At 35.5% G+C, this 15,303-nt stretch overlaps 3 protein-coding genes across 7 annotated transcripts; all 3 read left to right on the top strand.

Annotated features, from left to right (window-relative positions):
* Window positions 1-118: 118 nt before the first annotated feature.
* On the top strand, window positions 119-4,754 carry LOC132170889 (endonuclease/exonuclease/phosphatase family protein). 5 transcript variants are annotated; one of them, XM_059582031.2, is made up of 11 exons: window positions 119-328; window positions 413-524; window positions 617-838; window positions 980-1,065; window positions 1,644-1,759; window positions 1,920-2,000; window positions 2,261-2,461; window positions 2,763-2,914; window positions 3,435-3,572; window positions 3,696-4,153; window positions 4,450-4,754. In XM_059582031.2, the coding sequence occupies exons 1-11, from the start codon at window positions 203-205 to the stop codon at window positions 4,522-4,524; spliced, it is 1,767 nt and encodes a 588-aa protein (XP_059438014.2). In that variant the 5' UTR covers window positions 119-202; the 3' UTR covers window positions 4,525-4,754. The 5 variants fall into 5 exon arrangements, with proteins under 5 accessions (XP_059438014.2, XP_059438013.2, XP_059438012.2 ...); XM_059582030.2 differs by having other exon boundaries at window positions 120-328; window positions 3,639-4,153; XM_059582029.2 differs by having other exon boundaries at window positions 120-328; window positions 3,435-4,153.
* Window positions 4,755-5,577: 823 nt separating this feature from the next.
* LOC132170890 (RING-H2 finger protein ATL79-like) lies at window positions 5,578-6,409 on the top strand. The gene has a single exon (XM_059582034.2). It carries the CDS (start codon window positions 5,589-5,591, stop codon window positions 6,207-6,209), a length of 621 nt encoding a protein of 206 aa, XP_059438017.2. The 5' UTR covers window positions 5,578-5,588; the 3' UTR covers window positions 6,210-6,409.
* A 5,338-nt stretch (window positions 6,410-11,747) lies between these two features.
* J11 (Chaperone DnaJ-domain superfamily protein) lies at window positions 11,748-12,442 on the top strand. Its single transcript, XM_059582035.2, has one exon. It carries the CDS (start codon window positions 11,795-11,797, stop codon window positions 12,275-12,277), a length of 483 nt encoding a protein of 160 aa, XP_059438018.2. The 5' UTR covers window positions 11,748-11,794; the 3' UTR covers window positions 12,278-12,442.
* Window positions 12,443-15,303: the final 2,861 nt, after the last annotated feature.

Genomic DNA, 15,303 nt, shown 5'->3' with positions numbered 1-15,303 from the left:
TTCTTTAGTACATTTAATAAAAAAAATTCTACAAACCAATTTTTTTAAAATTTCTCTCCAATTGCAATTATCATTTTCGGAATGAACATTGCGATTGCAATTATCATTTTAAAACGGCGTCGTTTCATAGCAGGACGTTGAGAGAGGTTCAGACTCTGGCTGGCACACAAAATCCCACTCTCTTCTTCATCGTAGCAAGGAAATGAAAAAGAACAACAAAATGAAGATAGTAACGTACAACGTGAACGGGCTGAGATCACGCATTTCGCAGTTCGGATCCCTCCACAAATTGCTCAATTCCTTCGACGCCGATATCATCTGCTTTCAGGTGCCTCTCTATTTTTGTCTTCTCCTTTGCTTTTGTACAAATTCGTGTTTAGAATTTCACGTTTCCGATTCCGGCCCCAACCAGGAGACCAAGTTGAGAAGGCAGGAGCTAACGGCGGACATGGCTGTGGCGGAGGGATACGAATCCTTCTTCTCGTGCACCCGCACGTCTGATAAAGGTCGAACGGGCTATTCCGGTAAGGTGTTTGTTAAAATGTCTCAACCAAACCCAGACTATTGGTATATCTCACACACTAAGTGCTTTATTGCTTTCTTTGATTTGCTTCAGGTGTTGCTACGTTCTGTCGCGTAAAGTCGGCGTTTTCGAGCAACGAAGTAGCACTGCCCATTGCGGCGGAGGAGGGCTGCACAGGACTTGTTGGAAATTCTCAGAATGGAAAAGGCGAAGTGTGTGAAGCAGCGGAAGGCCTTGAGGGGGAGTTTGCGAAAGATGAGCTTCTTAAGGTTGACAGCGAGAGGCGTTGTGTTATCACAGATCATGGCCATTTTGGTGAGTTTCTAAGCATGATATTTATTTATGTTCTCTAGCTTCCAAATGGGTTTGGTTTTTCCATTTGCAATTGATTATGTATGTGATGGAATTGATGTTCAAAATCGCTTTGCTTTTGGATGAATGTTGAGAATTTGGCAGTTCTTTTTAACCTGTATGGGCCCCGAGCTGAATGTGATGACACCGAAAGGATCCAATTCAAGCTTACATTTTTCAAGATATTACAGGTAACCCAAATTGGATCCCTTAGCATTGGCCTCACGGTTAATGGATTCTGGATTTGGATTTTGTATTTACATTCATGCATGACGAAACATGCGTTAGACTTTTACTTCTTGTGGCTCCATTACTGAAGAGGAGAATATTGATGCTTATATGATTTTTCTTTTTGGGTGAGTGTATGAGGTTATTTGTTGACTATGAAAAATGCTGATCAGTTGACTCACATGGAACCAATCAACCAATGGTGGCAGTACAAACTAAAAATTAATCTTTAGCATTGATCACAGTCAAACCAGTTTGTCTATCTCATTATTCTGAGGGGACAAAGAAGCAAAAAAGAAAAAAAAGAAAATAATAAGTATAGTTACCCCAATTTTTTTTTATTCTGCAGGGACAAGAAGAATGCGAATTTGTATATGGTCCATTCATTGGAAACTTATATAGGGAACTGTGGTAGTTTAATTAATTGCAAATGTGTCTGATGTAGGGAGTCATCTTTTTAATTAATTGGCCTTTTCTGGTCAGTTAACATGCAAATGGAATTTCGTTACTCCTTAAGTGATGTTGGTAATATTTTTTGTAGAAAAGATGGGAGGCTCTCTTGCGTAAAGGAAAGAGGATAATTGTTGTTGGTGATCTCAACATTGCACCCACAGTAATGGATCGTTGTGAAGCTGGACCAGATTTCGAGAAGAATGAGTAAGCTACCTGCCTATTTTTACAGACGGCAGTCTGCTTTGCTTGTGGCTATGTTTCAAGCAGTCTTAGCTATTGTGCTCATGTAAATTTCTATTTTATAATTTACAGTTTTAGCAGTCAAAGCTGGTACTAATATTGTGTGATGTGAACTGCTTTGTAGATTCAGAAGATGGTTTAGATCTATGCTAGTGGAATCTGGAGGCTCTTTTTCTGATGTTTTCAGAACAAAACATCCTGATAGGTATAGAACATAACATGACCTTAGAATCATGGTAGTTGACGATTAATTATGTGTTGTCAGTAAAATGAGAAGCTTCAATTCGTTTGAAGTTCTAGTCTGTATCTCATTTTCATTTTTTCTTTTCCCTTTTTCCCTTCCCCCACCATTTAGACACACTTGTGACATATTTTGTTGTTCATCGTCCACTGTTATCATCATTGTTAGTATTTAATTTTTTGACCTCTTGATTTGTCCTTTGTCCATCTTGAATTTTTATACAGAAGGGAAGCATACACATGCTGGCCACAAAATACAGGCGCTGAAATATTTAACTATGGCACCAGAATTGACCATATTCTATGTGCTGGATCATGCTTACATCAACAGCATGACCTGCAAGGTCATGACTTTATGACTTGCCATGTCAGCGAGTGCGACATACTGACACAGTACAGACGATGGAAACCTGGAAATACACTTAGGTAAAGGATCTGGAAATGCTTTGACCAGACAGATTAAAAACGTTTTATATTTAATTATACCGCAAGCCATACTTCATAAACTCGTATCTGCAAGTTTTCTACCCATCTTGTTTAGTAAAAAAGAAAAGAAAAGAAAATCTTTACAAGTTGTTTTGCATATGCATATCAGTGATCTCACTCTTTTAGTTCCAAGTAATAACACTTTTCTCGTCGTTCTCTATCATATAGAACAAGATTATCATACATGCTAATATACATGGACTTCATGTATGGGTATCTATGCATGTTGCCCTACCTACAGGTGGAAAGGAGGGCGAAGCATCAAACTGGAAGGTTCTGATCATGCTCCTGTTTTTACAAGATTGCTAGAAATTCCTGATATTTCTGAACATAGTACTCCAAGTTTATCTGCTAGATATATTCCCATGATTCATGGCGTCCAGCAAACTCTTGGTACGAGAAACTTTCTCATTTTGTGGGTTACAGTCTCTTTTTATAGTCATATATGTTCATTTTATGCAATTGACAATGTCTTCATCAGCATCAAGTTGTGAACTAGTTTGGGACACAAGGATTTGAGGAGCAAGTAGCCACTTTCTTGGTTAAGTTGCAATGTATTTTGTTGCTGTTTTAGATTACAGTATCATTAATCCACTGGATCAAAGAAGTTATTGTGCTTGATTTTTACAATGGATCTCCAGCCATAGGGTTAGTGGAACATCTAATCCGCTGTAGACTGTAGTTCTGTATAACAACTTTAGAGTGTTAAATACTTTCTTGGTAACTTATCCCAGGCTTTTAATGGAATTCTTTTTTTTTCCTACGGGAGGTTGTTTTCTGTATACTGCTGCAAATTTCCCTAGCCTTGTGCAGTGTCAACGAATGAAAAGAAAAGGGTGCCACTCTTTTATCTTCGCTGCTGATGGTTTTCTATATTATGACTGCCAACTTACAAGCCCATTGTCTTGTGCAGTGTCAGTCTTAACAAAAAGGCAACTTGCTGTACAAATTAAATCCTGTGAGATGTCAAGTTCACTTTCAAATGAAAATATCACGATAGAGATTTGCAATGAGGGAGTGAAAAAATCATTGGACAACTGCAGTATATCTGGTACATCCCCTGTTGAATTTTGTTCTTCTTCAAAGCAAGAATATGAAGGTCTCATTTCTAATACAGATGAGCGTTCCAGAGGTTTCGCTGATGATGCTGCTTGTAACACCTTGATTACGCCAGGAAGTGAGTGTAGTAAATCAATGCCCAGCCACGAAACCAAGAAAAAAGCAAGAAAAAGTCAATGGTCCCAACTCTCACTCAAATCATTTTTCCAGAGAAGTCCAAACCCTAGCAACAGGGCTGATGACTCTAATACTGATTTTTTAATCAGTCAGGCAGATGTCCCACAGGCTGGTAATCACTCCAATGAAACTCCTGTGGTGGATGTTCAATGCAGCAGTTCCCAGCAGTGTGCGTTGAATTCAAGTGCATCCACTCAGGATCAATATGAATTAAATTCCTGTACTTTTGAGAAAGAGAAAACTAATGCTGCTTTACTGGAGTGGCAAAGGATACAGCAAGTCATGCAGAATAGCATGCCTCTTTGCAAGGGCCATAATGAACAATGTGTTGCACGGGTAGTGAAGAAACAAGGCCCTAATTTTGGTCGCAGATTTTATGTCTGTGCTCGTGCTGAGGTAGGCAAATGGGTCAATTTATGTTAGTGCTCTTACATATCTTATTTCTCGATTAAATTCTGTAGGGCATTAATCACTCTTACAGGGGACTTGAGAGATTTTTTTTTTTTTTTTTTTTTTTTCATGCACTTGAATATGATTCAGTGCACATCTCTAATTGCATCAGTAGGGGAGCCTGAATCATATTCAAGTGCATGGAAAAAAACAAAAGAAAAAGTAATACTGCAGCTTATTGCCTGCTTGGTTCCTGTGTTTCAGTTTTCAATTAATTTCTGGTATTTGTTTTCTTCTAACAGGGACCTGCATCTAATCCTGAAGCAAATTGCGGTTACTTCAAATGGGCTGGCTCAAAATCTCTGCCCAAACGATGATTTTAAAGATTTCATAGTTTTGATTGAAGGATTAAGCGGTCCATATCCTTCCTATCTTCGTCTCCTAAATGGTCCTGCACTGACAATGTATTTTTTGTAATTAATATCTTTTTTTTTTTTTGGTGCAAGTTAATTCATATCTTTCTGTATTGAAGGATCATGCAGTTTTTATCGGGCACCGAGCATATGCTTCTGTGATGCAAAACATGCAAATTAATATTTAAACATAGTTTTCCACGAATTGGTAGGAAAAAAATTCTTTTAATTTAGTGTATTAAATTGATATGTTCTTAAAATATGCAAGAATTACAAACCTTTTTAAAAATACATATGAGAATTACTTGCCCTATTTACCTTAGAGTGATTCTTAGTTTGTGATTTGCTCGCATAATACCCTCTAATGGGTCTCTTCCATTCTTTGCTGAAATTGGACAACAAAATTTACCAAATTAATGAATGGATAAAGTTTAACTCCAAATTAAGTTGGAGAAAAGTCTTTTAGCTCACTCTATTAAATTGATATATGTTCATAGACATTTTTATTATTTTATATGTGAATTTCCAACTCAATTTAAATGAAAACTTTATCCAAGACAAAGCTAATAAACATGATCTAAAAATAAATAAATAAATTGATCAAGCTAAATCCCAAGACAATAAAGTAATTTCTCTGATGTTACAGTTAAATTGATGAAGCTAAATCCCAAGACAATAAATTGATCGAGTAGTTTCTAGAAACAGAGAAATCCGGGAGGGTATTCTTCCAAAAATGAATTCAAATCGCCGCGTCCTGATGCTACAGTTAAGAATGTGAGAAATTTTAGCCAAGGCCAACGAAGCTCCCACATATATATATATATATATATACAGTATACTAGCATCTAAAAATTACCAGACTCAAAAGATCATCACCACCTTCAACAAGTACCTTGATTAGTGGAACTCGAGATAGAATTTCCACTAGTCCTAAGGGCATTTACATCTATAAAAATTTTTAAATTTGAAAAAATAATAATAATAATAATAATAATTAAAAAAAAAAATTTACCCCACCTATCTTCCCAATGATTCCAGCCTCCGTATCAGCTCTGTGTCTCTCAAAATCCATGAAGCCAACAGAGCTCCGTAGCCGGAGACTCCTTTTGAGTGGCTGCCCACAAAAACCCCACATTGAAAACGCAGAGAGAACAATAAGCGTATGCATCACAATCGTCATCATGATCACGCTCATCTGCACCTTGCTCATCTCCATGTTCAAATGCTTCCGCGGCAGGCCGTCCAATAATCTGTCTCCTCCGCCTCAAGACACCCACACCACGGCGTCGTTTCCGGGTGACGTCCTCGCCTCCCTGCCTATCTTAATCTACGGCGGGTCGTTCTCTTCTTCTTCTTCTTCTAAATCCAGTACGACGTCGTCGTCGCCGCTGGGGTCAGAGACGAACTGTGCGATATGTTTGGCGGAGTTTTTGCACGGAGAGGAAGTCAGGGTTTTGCCGAGGTGTAAGCACATGTACCACAAGGACTGTATTGATCAGTGGCTGGTGCTCAGATCCTTGCATTGCCCCATTTGTAGGGACCGTACGATCGAGCTTGACGTGGAGCCCACGAGGACACGTTGCGCCGTTGTCGACGTTGGTGATCCATCCTTGTTGTTGGGTCCTAGCTTTGCCAATCACTTGCAGTAAGTTTAATTAGGCTCTGTTTGGTTGTTGGGCAAACTTGGACCGTCAAAAGAGGTTTCGATGTCTCCGTATAATCTCGGCAACCGAACACAGCTTTAGTGCCTTAGAGGAAATTCTTGGCCCTTGGGTATACGTTTAGGTACGAAGAGCATCTCATGTATCGAAGAACTTTTTGTCATTTGTTGAGTGTGAATTAGTATAATTGAGGCTTGATATTTTTGTTTTTATATGATTTTTTTGGTTATGATGATTTTGAATTCTTTGTGCTCTGTTTTCTGGGAATGAATATAATCATGGTTATGATGATTTTGTTTGAATTCCTTGTGCTCTGTTTTCTGGGAATGAATATTGCTTCGTTAGAATTGGGGAAAAAAAACATATTTAGCTCCCAATCATTAACTACTTTTCATCTCATTTGAATTTAATTTCTGGGTTTCTAATTTTAAGAATAAAGAGTTGTTAAGTTTTAGTTAAGTTTAAAATAGGTTCACGTCACTCTAACGTCAAAGTTAAAGGTTTATCATCTGACATATGTGTCTCATTTGACACATTAGTGTCCATGTCAGCATCAAATGCCACATCAGCTAATGTCAAGTCATTGATAAAAAAAAAAAAAACTAACTATGAGGAACAAAAAGAAATCGATATGCGAGAAACAACGATTCGATGCATGAAAGAATATTGAGAACAAAACTTAAACAAACACCAAACATAAAACCCACATCATTCCCTCTTTGCATAGAGAGCCTTTGTTGATTGCGCTGGAATCAAAATAGATCTTCCTTGCTACGCTGACTCAAAAAACAAAATTTGACATTAGTGCTAACATGTTAAATGAGACAACGATAGCATATGATAAACCGTTAACTTTGATGACAAAGTGACAACAGAATATACTTTAAATTTAAGTAAAACTAAAAAACTTTATTATTGAAATTAAAAACCCAGTGATTAAATCCAAATTAGAAGAAAACTTATGGGCTAAATATGATTATTCCTAAGAATTAATATAAAACTATATGTCATTTGTTGATTATAAATCAATGATTACTCGACAACATTTTAACAGACAGATAATCTAGTTCGAAATAAAACTTTGTTCTATTTTCATGACATGACAAGCGTTGCGGCGGTGAGTCAGTGACAATATGATAACAAGTTGATACATAATGGAGGGGTCGTTATCAGATTAATTGATAAGTTTAAAGGCAAGATAAACTCTTTTAAGAACCTAAAGGCTGTCGTGTTGGAAGGATAATGTCTCTCTATTTGATAGACTTTAACGTCGTCGTATGCTCTTGTGAAATGGAGAATTACCTAATCTAAGACTTAAGGGGAGTTGACTGACCCACACACATTACCCAAATAATTGAAGCAAATTGTCTTTGTCCCATTTGCTGACAAGAAACGCCATTTTCAACTTCATTGTGAGCTTCACGTTTTCAAGGATTATCTGATAGCGATGTGCAATGCCAAAACAAGCAAGGCTTGGCCAATTTTAATTTTTAATGATATATAATCCACTTTATCTTGTCCTTTCCCTAAGACAGGGAGGAAGAAAAATATACAAGTTGCCCTTATTCACGCTTCATTTTTAGGCCCATATATATATATATATATATATATATATATATATGTAAAGTCCCATGAAATTTTTTTTTTGAAATAAATCAGTTCAGTCTTATTCCTTGATAAATGAGCATAAAACTTAAATAACATAAAGCAAAAGCTCTGAAGCAACCATAATCGAAGCTATGAGATTATAAGTGTCAAAGATGACGTATTATATTTCAAACTCAAACAAAATTCGTTAATCTATGACTAATTTTCAAATTAAACAGTATATCTGCGCCAAACAGACTCAAACAGCATATCTGCACCAACCATAACCCCATGAACTAAAGAAGTAATTTATTTATTTTATAAACATGGTTGAATTTGAAATAAATTGATACGCATAAAGGGAAATACAAAATAGTTCATTAAAGTAAACATCCCCTAATTACTTAAAATTCCCGTATTTTAAATATTACTTTTCAAAACCCTTGCAATTTGTTTTTTTTTTTTATTATTCCTTCTCTAAAAAGTTAATACATTAAAATAAGAAAAAATTACAGTTTACCCCCTAAAGTTGACAGCGTTTTTTAATTTGAACACCAAAATTTTAATTTTTACAATCCATCTCTCAAAGTTTCAATTTTTTGCAATTTGATCAATTGTATCCAAAACTTCTCATATTGTCCCTATTTTTTTAAAAAAAAATTTTAAAAAAAAAATCGGGTTGGCCTGGCCATCTGGCCATTTTTGCACCCCCAAATTTTTTTTTCATTCAAAAAAAAAAAAATCAGGGCAATATGGAAATTTTGGAATAATATTGATCGAATTGAAAAAAATTAAAACTTTGTGAGGGTGAATTGCAAAAATTAAAACTTTAATATTCGAATTGAAAAACGCTACCAACTTTAAGGGAGTAAACTATCATTTTCCCTTCTAATAAAGAAAAGGGTACCTCATATCTTTCTTTTTTTTTCTTTTAAAATAAAGAAAAGTGTCTCACTAGAAGTCAAACTGATTATTTTTGTCAAGTTAGTGGCCCTTGATATTTGCCGAAGTGACTCTTCGCTGCATCTAAAGCTCAGAACATGCATCCTGTTTAATTTGTTTTTTTAATTTTAATTTATTAATCTTTTTTAACAGTTGAATGTCAATCTCGAAAATAATAATATCCAAGTGAGGTTGCATTGTCCACTTCCCACTCCTAAAAGCGAGATGCACGACTTTTTATCCCTTTTGCAAGGGAGATTCCAAAGCAGACAAATGTTAGCCATTTCTTAATTTCTTCAATTATTATTATTATTATTATTATTATTATTATTGTCAATTTAGTCGGAGAAGGTGGTTTACTTTCGTGCAATTATTGTCAGGATAAAGTCTACTTAATCCTTTTAAACTACCACCTCAATGACAATTTACCCATTCAAACTATCAATTACGACAATTTATACCCCAAACTACCAAAACAATGACAATATACCCATAATTTTAACAAAATAACGAAATTACACTTATTAAAATAAAAACAAAAATACGAAAATTTATTTATTTTTTCAAAATTTTATGGGTATTTTTGTTTTATTGAAAATTTTATAGAGATAATTTTGTCATTTTGCTAATATTGAGGGATACATTGTCATTGTTTTAGTAATTTGGAGAGTAAATTGTCGCAATTAATAATTTGAAGGGTAGATTGTCATTGAAGTGGTAGTTTAAAGGGGTTAAGTAGACTTTATCCAATAAATTAAGTTGGAAGATTTTTTTATTATTATTTTGTTTAAATCTATCTTTATATTTAGAATATGTGATTTTCACATTTATTTAAATTATATTTGAGAATTACTTGTTCTAAAAATATTTATCAATTTAATAGACTGATTTTTTTTTTTTTAAAAAAAAAAAATCACCACAATTTAGAGAAAAATTTTGTTGATTGTAATTTTAATAAGATATAATGGTGGTTTTCTTTCCGTGTATCCAACTTCAACTAAAAAGACAGCTTAATCGTTAATGGATGCTAGATTCTTTCGGCATCATGAGGAACTTCTTTGTGAGCTGAAATGCTTGAAAGCTATCTTGATGGATGTGACTGATGCATATGTGCTGTCCATAATTTAATGGAAGCCTTTTGCTCCTTTGATTCAACTAGTCCATTTTAATTGATCATGGCTAAAACAAAGTATTGTTTATACATTCTCACTTTTTTATATTCATTTTTTCATATTTATAGATTACTTTAAAAAGTATAAATAATTTTTTATTAAATTTTAATTTAGTAATAATTTTAAAAATTACCGATAAAAATGTGTGTAAAATTACTTTATAAAATAAATATAGCTGTGATTGAATGAACTTAAACTAATTAATTGTTTGCGATCTAGTGGAGGAATGCTGAAAGAAGATATTGGGCACAAAGGCTATGGAAAACATATAATTGAGAATGAGAATATGCAATTGACTCTTTGAATTACATATTGTTCATGTCTTATAGTTATGAGGTCCGTATAATTGAGGTTCCTTTGCTTGGAATAGATGGATCTCGCTACCTTTTTTCTTTGTGAGGCCACCCAAATTGTTATAATTGAATTGTGGCATATTGAAAACTGTGCTCCAATATTTATTTTGTTAGTACAATAAATTTACCTTAAGTCCACTTAGACACATCGACTACATAGAAAATAATCATCGGATTAGTAATCTACTACATGACAAACATCCAAAGGCCATTCGAGAGTTTCTCTTTAAAAGGGCATGTACCCACAACAAGTAGGGGATCATATTCTCTCTAGCTAGTCTCTTCCACTCTATCGAAGTTTTTGCTCTCAAAATACCTTACTGACTAAGGCACCATAGGCTATTTCAGAATCTAGGAACTCGCACTTTTTCTTCATTTTGAAGAAACCTCACTCCTGGTCCGAACCGTCCAAATATTTGCTTCAACATGACTAATCACCCCTTCAGCAGAAAGGCTTCAGGTGCATCTCTACAAGCTTAAATGAACTTTTCTTCGACATTATGATCTTATCTTTGTGATTTGTGGGGGTAACCAACAAGACAAGAGTGTTATTCTACGACAGTATTACATCTGTCCACTAATGTTTTGATTGCCAAAACCAATTGCCGTGTAAACAAAATTGATTGTCACTACTTGACACAAAATGATAGATCGTCTCTTAAGCCAAGTATCTTTTAAAGTGGAAAGGGACACTCCACTAGTCATAATGGGAATTGCATTAGAAGTTTACATTTGCTACTTATTGGATAAATATGGTTATTTTCGAGTCTGCTCGATATTGTGATTTTACAAATTAAAAGTGTGTTTTTAAATAATATCACGAGTTTGAAAACATTGAGAAATCTATGTTTTCAAATTACAAGTAAGATGATTAAAAACTTTCACTAAAGAATTTATCGTGATAAATTCTTTACCAAACCTATATTTATTACCTCAATTATTTTATTTTTTATTTTTTATTTATTTTTTGTGAGTATATAAGCAAAGGAATAAATGAGGCGTGGTCTCCAGCTGATTGAGCAATCTCTTGAGACAGACCCTTTCATATTTGATCACACGTTAAAATGAATAAATTTGATGATTTTTTTTATATTTGATCACATGTTAAAAGGAATAAATGCTTGTGTGATAAAATTTTAAATATTTTAATTTTAAAAAATAATGCAGATATAATTCCCTAAGAATTATGGAGAATCTAAAACAAAAAAACATTATCCTACTCTGCCCACCAAAGTTATAATCCAATCTCGGATCGTGGGTGCATCCGCACTCCCTAAACACCGTCGACAACGCAAATTGGAATATTGGATATATTCTATTTTGCTGATGAGTCAGCTCCCAACCCAACCCCAGCTCTCACGGATAAGCATTGTCCCAAGTTAAACCCCACTCACAAACTTAACCCTTACTTAACCATGGTTAAACCGCGGGCCCATCCCCCTCCTCCCCCACTATATGTAAAACCCCTTCCTCCCCTCAATCGCCACAACCGGATCACATCTCACCGTACTCTTTTACCATGCTCTCTGTATCATCCCCTCTAATTCTCACCGCTCCAGCTTTCTCGGCAAGGCCAGCCACTCAGGCCCGGACACGCGTCAAATTGGCACCACCGCACGCCTTCGCCACCGCTTCGACCGAGAATTACACTTCGACGTCGTATCTGCCGCCGTACCACCCTCACTACATGGCCGCCGCCGCCGCGTGCTCGTCGTTTTACGAGATCCTCGGCATCTCCACGGGAGCCTCGTGTCAGGAGATAAAGACGGCGTACCGGAGACTGGCGCGCACGTGCCACCCTGACGCTGTGCTCGCCACAAACCTGAAGGACTCGTCGGCCGGAGAGTTCATGAGAATCCACGCCGCCTACTCCACGCTATCGGACCCCGAGAAGCGCGCCGACTACGATCGCAAGCTCCTTCCCCGGTACCGGCCTTTGACGGTGACGGCGTTCTCGCCCGGCTACAGGCGCCGGAATTGGGAGACGGACCAGTGCTGGTAACTGAATTGACTCAACGGCTCGGATTTTCCCGTGTCGAGCACTACTAATCCAGATTAGAGTAAAGATAATTAATAGATTAGTCGGAAAGGAGAGGATACATATGTAAATACATAGACCTATTACCCGTATGTATATATCATATAAATGGACGGAGTTTATTGTACATATTTTTGGAGTAATGGTAAAGAGCGCCCTTCTATGAACTCTAACAAGGCCGGTGTTAATTAGGGATTGAGATTCCTCATATTTTTTAAGATATGAGATTTTTTGATTTTAAAACCTGATATTTTTATTATATCTAATTGTTCAAACAAATGTAATATGCTAAATTCATTTGATTCGGTAACACATAAACATTTGCATTTGTAATGGAAGGTTCAAATTTTAAAATTTAAGAATCTCATATCTGAAATCTAAATATATTATGTAATTACTGAAAAATGGTTGATTTGCACGGTTACGTAAATAGTAATAAAATGAAAGTGAGTTTTTTTATTTTTTTCTTTATTTTTTATTTTTTTAATTAAAAAGGTGGGAAGGGGCGACCAGTGTAGTTTCTCCCCTTGGGCATTACCATCGGGGTTCTCACCCGCTGTGGAATGTTCGGTTTGAGCCATAGCTACTGCTTGGGAAGGCGAGCCCGTCACCACAACCCCACAAAGGTGTGAGCCAGTAGAACCCCTTCAAAGTAGCATCTGGTTCACGCATCTACTACGCAAGCGGATTTGAACACGCGACTACTATGATGAAAGGAATTCTTCTACCAACTCAACTACCACCCTTGTGGTAAAATGAAAGTGAGTTTAATGCATCTTGAGGGTAATTGTAGCCTTATAGGCGTTTTTTAACACTAAAAACTTTTTTGTTTTTTTGATGTAATTTTAAAAGTCACTTATAGGGTAAGAAAATAAGTGTAAAGAAGTGAAAGTAGGTGTAGCATTACTCTTTGAAGTAAATATAATTTCTAACCTTACTCTCTTATAATATACGGATCTTACTTGTGGGTTAATGAGTTCGACTCTTCAAGGTTTATCTTGTTCATAATATCGCCAAATGAGCTGCTTCGAACTTAGTACTTGAAATCATTTTTAATCACTCCTCCATTCTTTCCTCCATTTCGATTAAAAAGAAAACAAAAATAAATAAAAAATGAGAGATAAGCGGTTGGCGGTCGTAGAAGGTAAACCGACCGCCATTAAAGAGAATGTGAAGCAAAAATAGTCCGGTGGTTTTCTAGAAGAATAGAATGCCAAGGAGCTAGAAATATCATTTCGTCAATTACAAATCGTCATTAATTGTATGAAACTGTCCATGAGATAAGAATGGAAACTATGTGTGGTTGGCATATTAATCCCCACCTCATGTCCACGTATGATATGAAGTGTGTGCCTCCACTCCAATATGATAATGGCCTCTCGTACGATGATTGATTAATTTGATTCCCAAACAATGGGAAAGAGCGTAGTAGAAGGGAAACATTAGAGAGGGTTTGCATCTAACAAAACTAGCTAGTGTTATTAGTTTCCAAGTAACGGAGGAAGATTCCTTCAAACAATTATCACAATTTTTTTTAAAAAAAAAATAAAAAATACAACTTTTAGCGGCGGGCTCATAAAAACACCGGCAAAAAAAATGGTTGGCATCGGAAATTGGGGGGGTCGGCCATTGGGGTGTTTTTCAAAAAATGCAGTAAAATAAAAAATAAAAGTCTCTAAATTGGCAGCATTTTTTCTTCTTCCGTTTTTTACGTTCCCTAAAGCTATGATTGAATATTATACATTAGTTTCTAAAAATCCATGGACATATATGTTGAGAAGGGGTAATATGATCCTCTTCAATCTATTTTGGATTGAAAAATATCTAGTTAATGGCCATAAATAAAATATATATTCCATTAATATATATATATATATATATATATATATATTAAAACAAAATTATAAAAAATTCAGGGGTGGCCGAAGCCACCCCATGGCCCTTGGGGGTGGTCTGGTTACCCCCAAGGGCCAGATTTAAAAAAAAAAAAAAAACAAAAAAAACAAAAAAAAAAAATTGTTTGGCCTTTGGTGGTAGCTGGACCACCCTAAGGGCCAAACGGGATTTTTTTTTTTTTTTTTAGTTTGGGTTTAGGGGGTGGTCGGCCATTGGGGTGGCTCTCAAGCCACCCACACCTAAAATGTGGTGGTCCGGCCACCTCCTATGGCCAAGATGTAGTGGTCAGCCACTCCTTATTTTTTTATTCATTTATTTTTTATTTTTTTTAATCTAAAATATATATTTTTTATTTTTTGTAGTGGGACATGTGTCTTATTTGTAGCTTTAGAATTTTTAAAAAGAAAATTCAGCTACAAATTAGATATTCTCCGATTCATAATGGACTAGAGATGATCTTTCATAAAGATAAGAAGATGGACAAAGTGTGAGACTTGCTGACTTGGAAGGCAAGGTGCTACATACGTGTAGCATGGGATCAAACTCAAACACCAATCAGCCATTCCCATGATCATGACACCCCACATATGCTACTACATTTGATTGGCTTCTACTCGTAGAGCTTGCGTGAAAGACCAGCTAAATGATTATAAAGATATATATAGAAGTTTTCAACTTTATTATGGAAGAATAGAATTTGTTTCTATGAGACTATGATGGTCAAATTGATACATTTCTTACGTTCCTTCTAACGCTAAAATTAGCAATAATATACAATGGCAAAGACAGAGTCAAACGAGGAAAAATTGTGCATAGAATTATTCATCAAGGAGATCCTTAGGCAATGCCCTTCGAGTTTTAAATTTTTTCATTAAAATATGAGTAATGCTATATGATATGGTATAGTGTTCATCATTTCTTATATTTTTTTTAAGGTTGATCAAAGGGCTGATGAACATTGTCACATTAGTATAGTGGGATGGAGGTGGAATATGAATGTACTATATATATATATATATCCTCATTAATGTTTTGGGCCCAGATAAAATGAAAATTGGATTCATGTATCAAGAGAAATATTTCATATTTCTTAG

Source organism: Corylus avellana, chromosome 1 (assembly GCF_965113065.1).
Source record: "Corylus avellana chromosome 1, dhCorAvel1.hap1.2, whole genome shotgun sequence".
Lineage (NCBI taxonomy): Eukaryota > Viridiplantae > Streptophyta > Magnoliopsida > Fagales > Betulaceae > Corylus > Corylus avellana.
Note: the sequence above shows the minus strand (reverse complement) of the source record. Positions and strands in the feature narration are given on the sequence as shown.

Excerpts from the sequence above, each read along its gene's own strand:
- LOC132170889 (XM_059582029.2), top strand. The coding sequence starts at position 203 with ATGAAAAAGAACAACAAAATGAAGATAGTAACGTACAACGTGAACGGG. Across the intron at positions 1,760-1,919 it reads CCAGATTTCGAGAAGAATGA|ATTCAGAAGATGGTTTAGAT; the intron begins GTAAGCTACCTG and ends ACTGCTTTGTAG. Across the intron at positions 2,462-2,762 it reads AAACCTGGAAATACACTTAG|GTGGAAAGGAGGGCGAAGCA; the intron begins GTAAAGGATCTG and ends CCCTACCTACAG.
- LOC132170890 (XM_059582034.2), top strand. The coding sequence starts at position 5,589 with ATGATTCCAGCCTCCGTATCAGCTCTGTGTCTCTCAAAATCCATGAAG.
- J11 (XM_059582035.2), top strand. The coding sequence starts at position 11,795 with ATGCTCTCTGTATCATCCCCTCTAATTCTCACCGCTCCAGCTTTCTCG.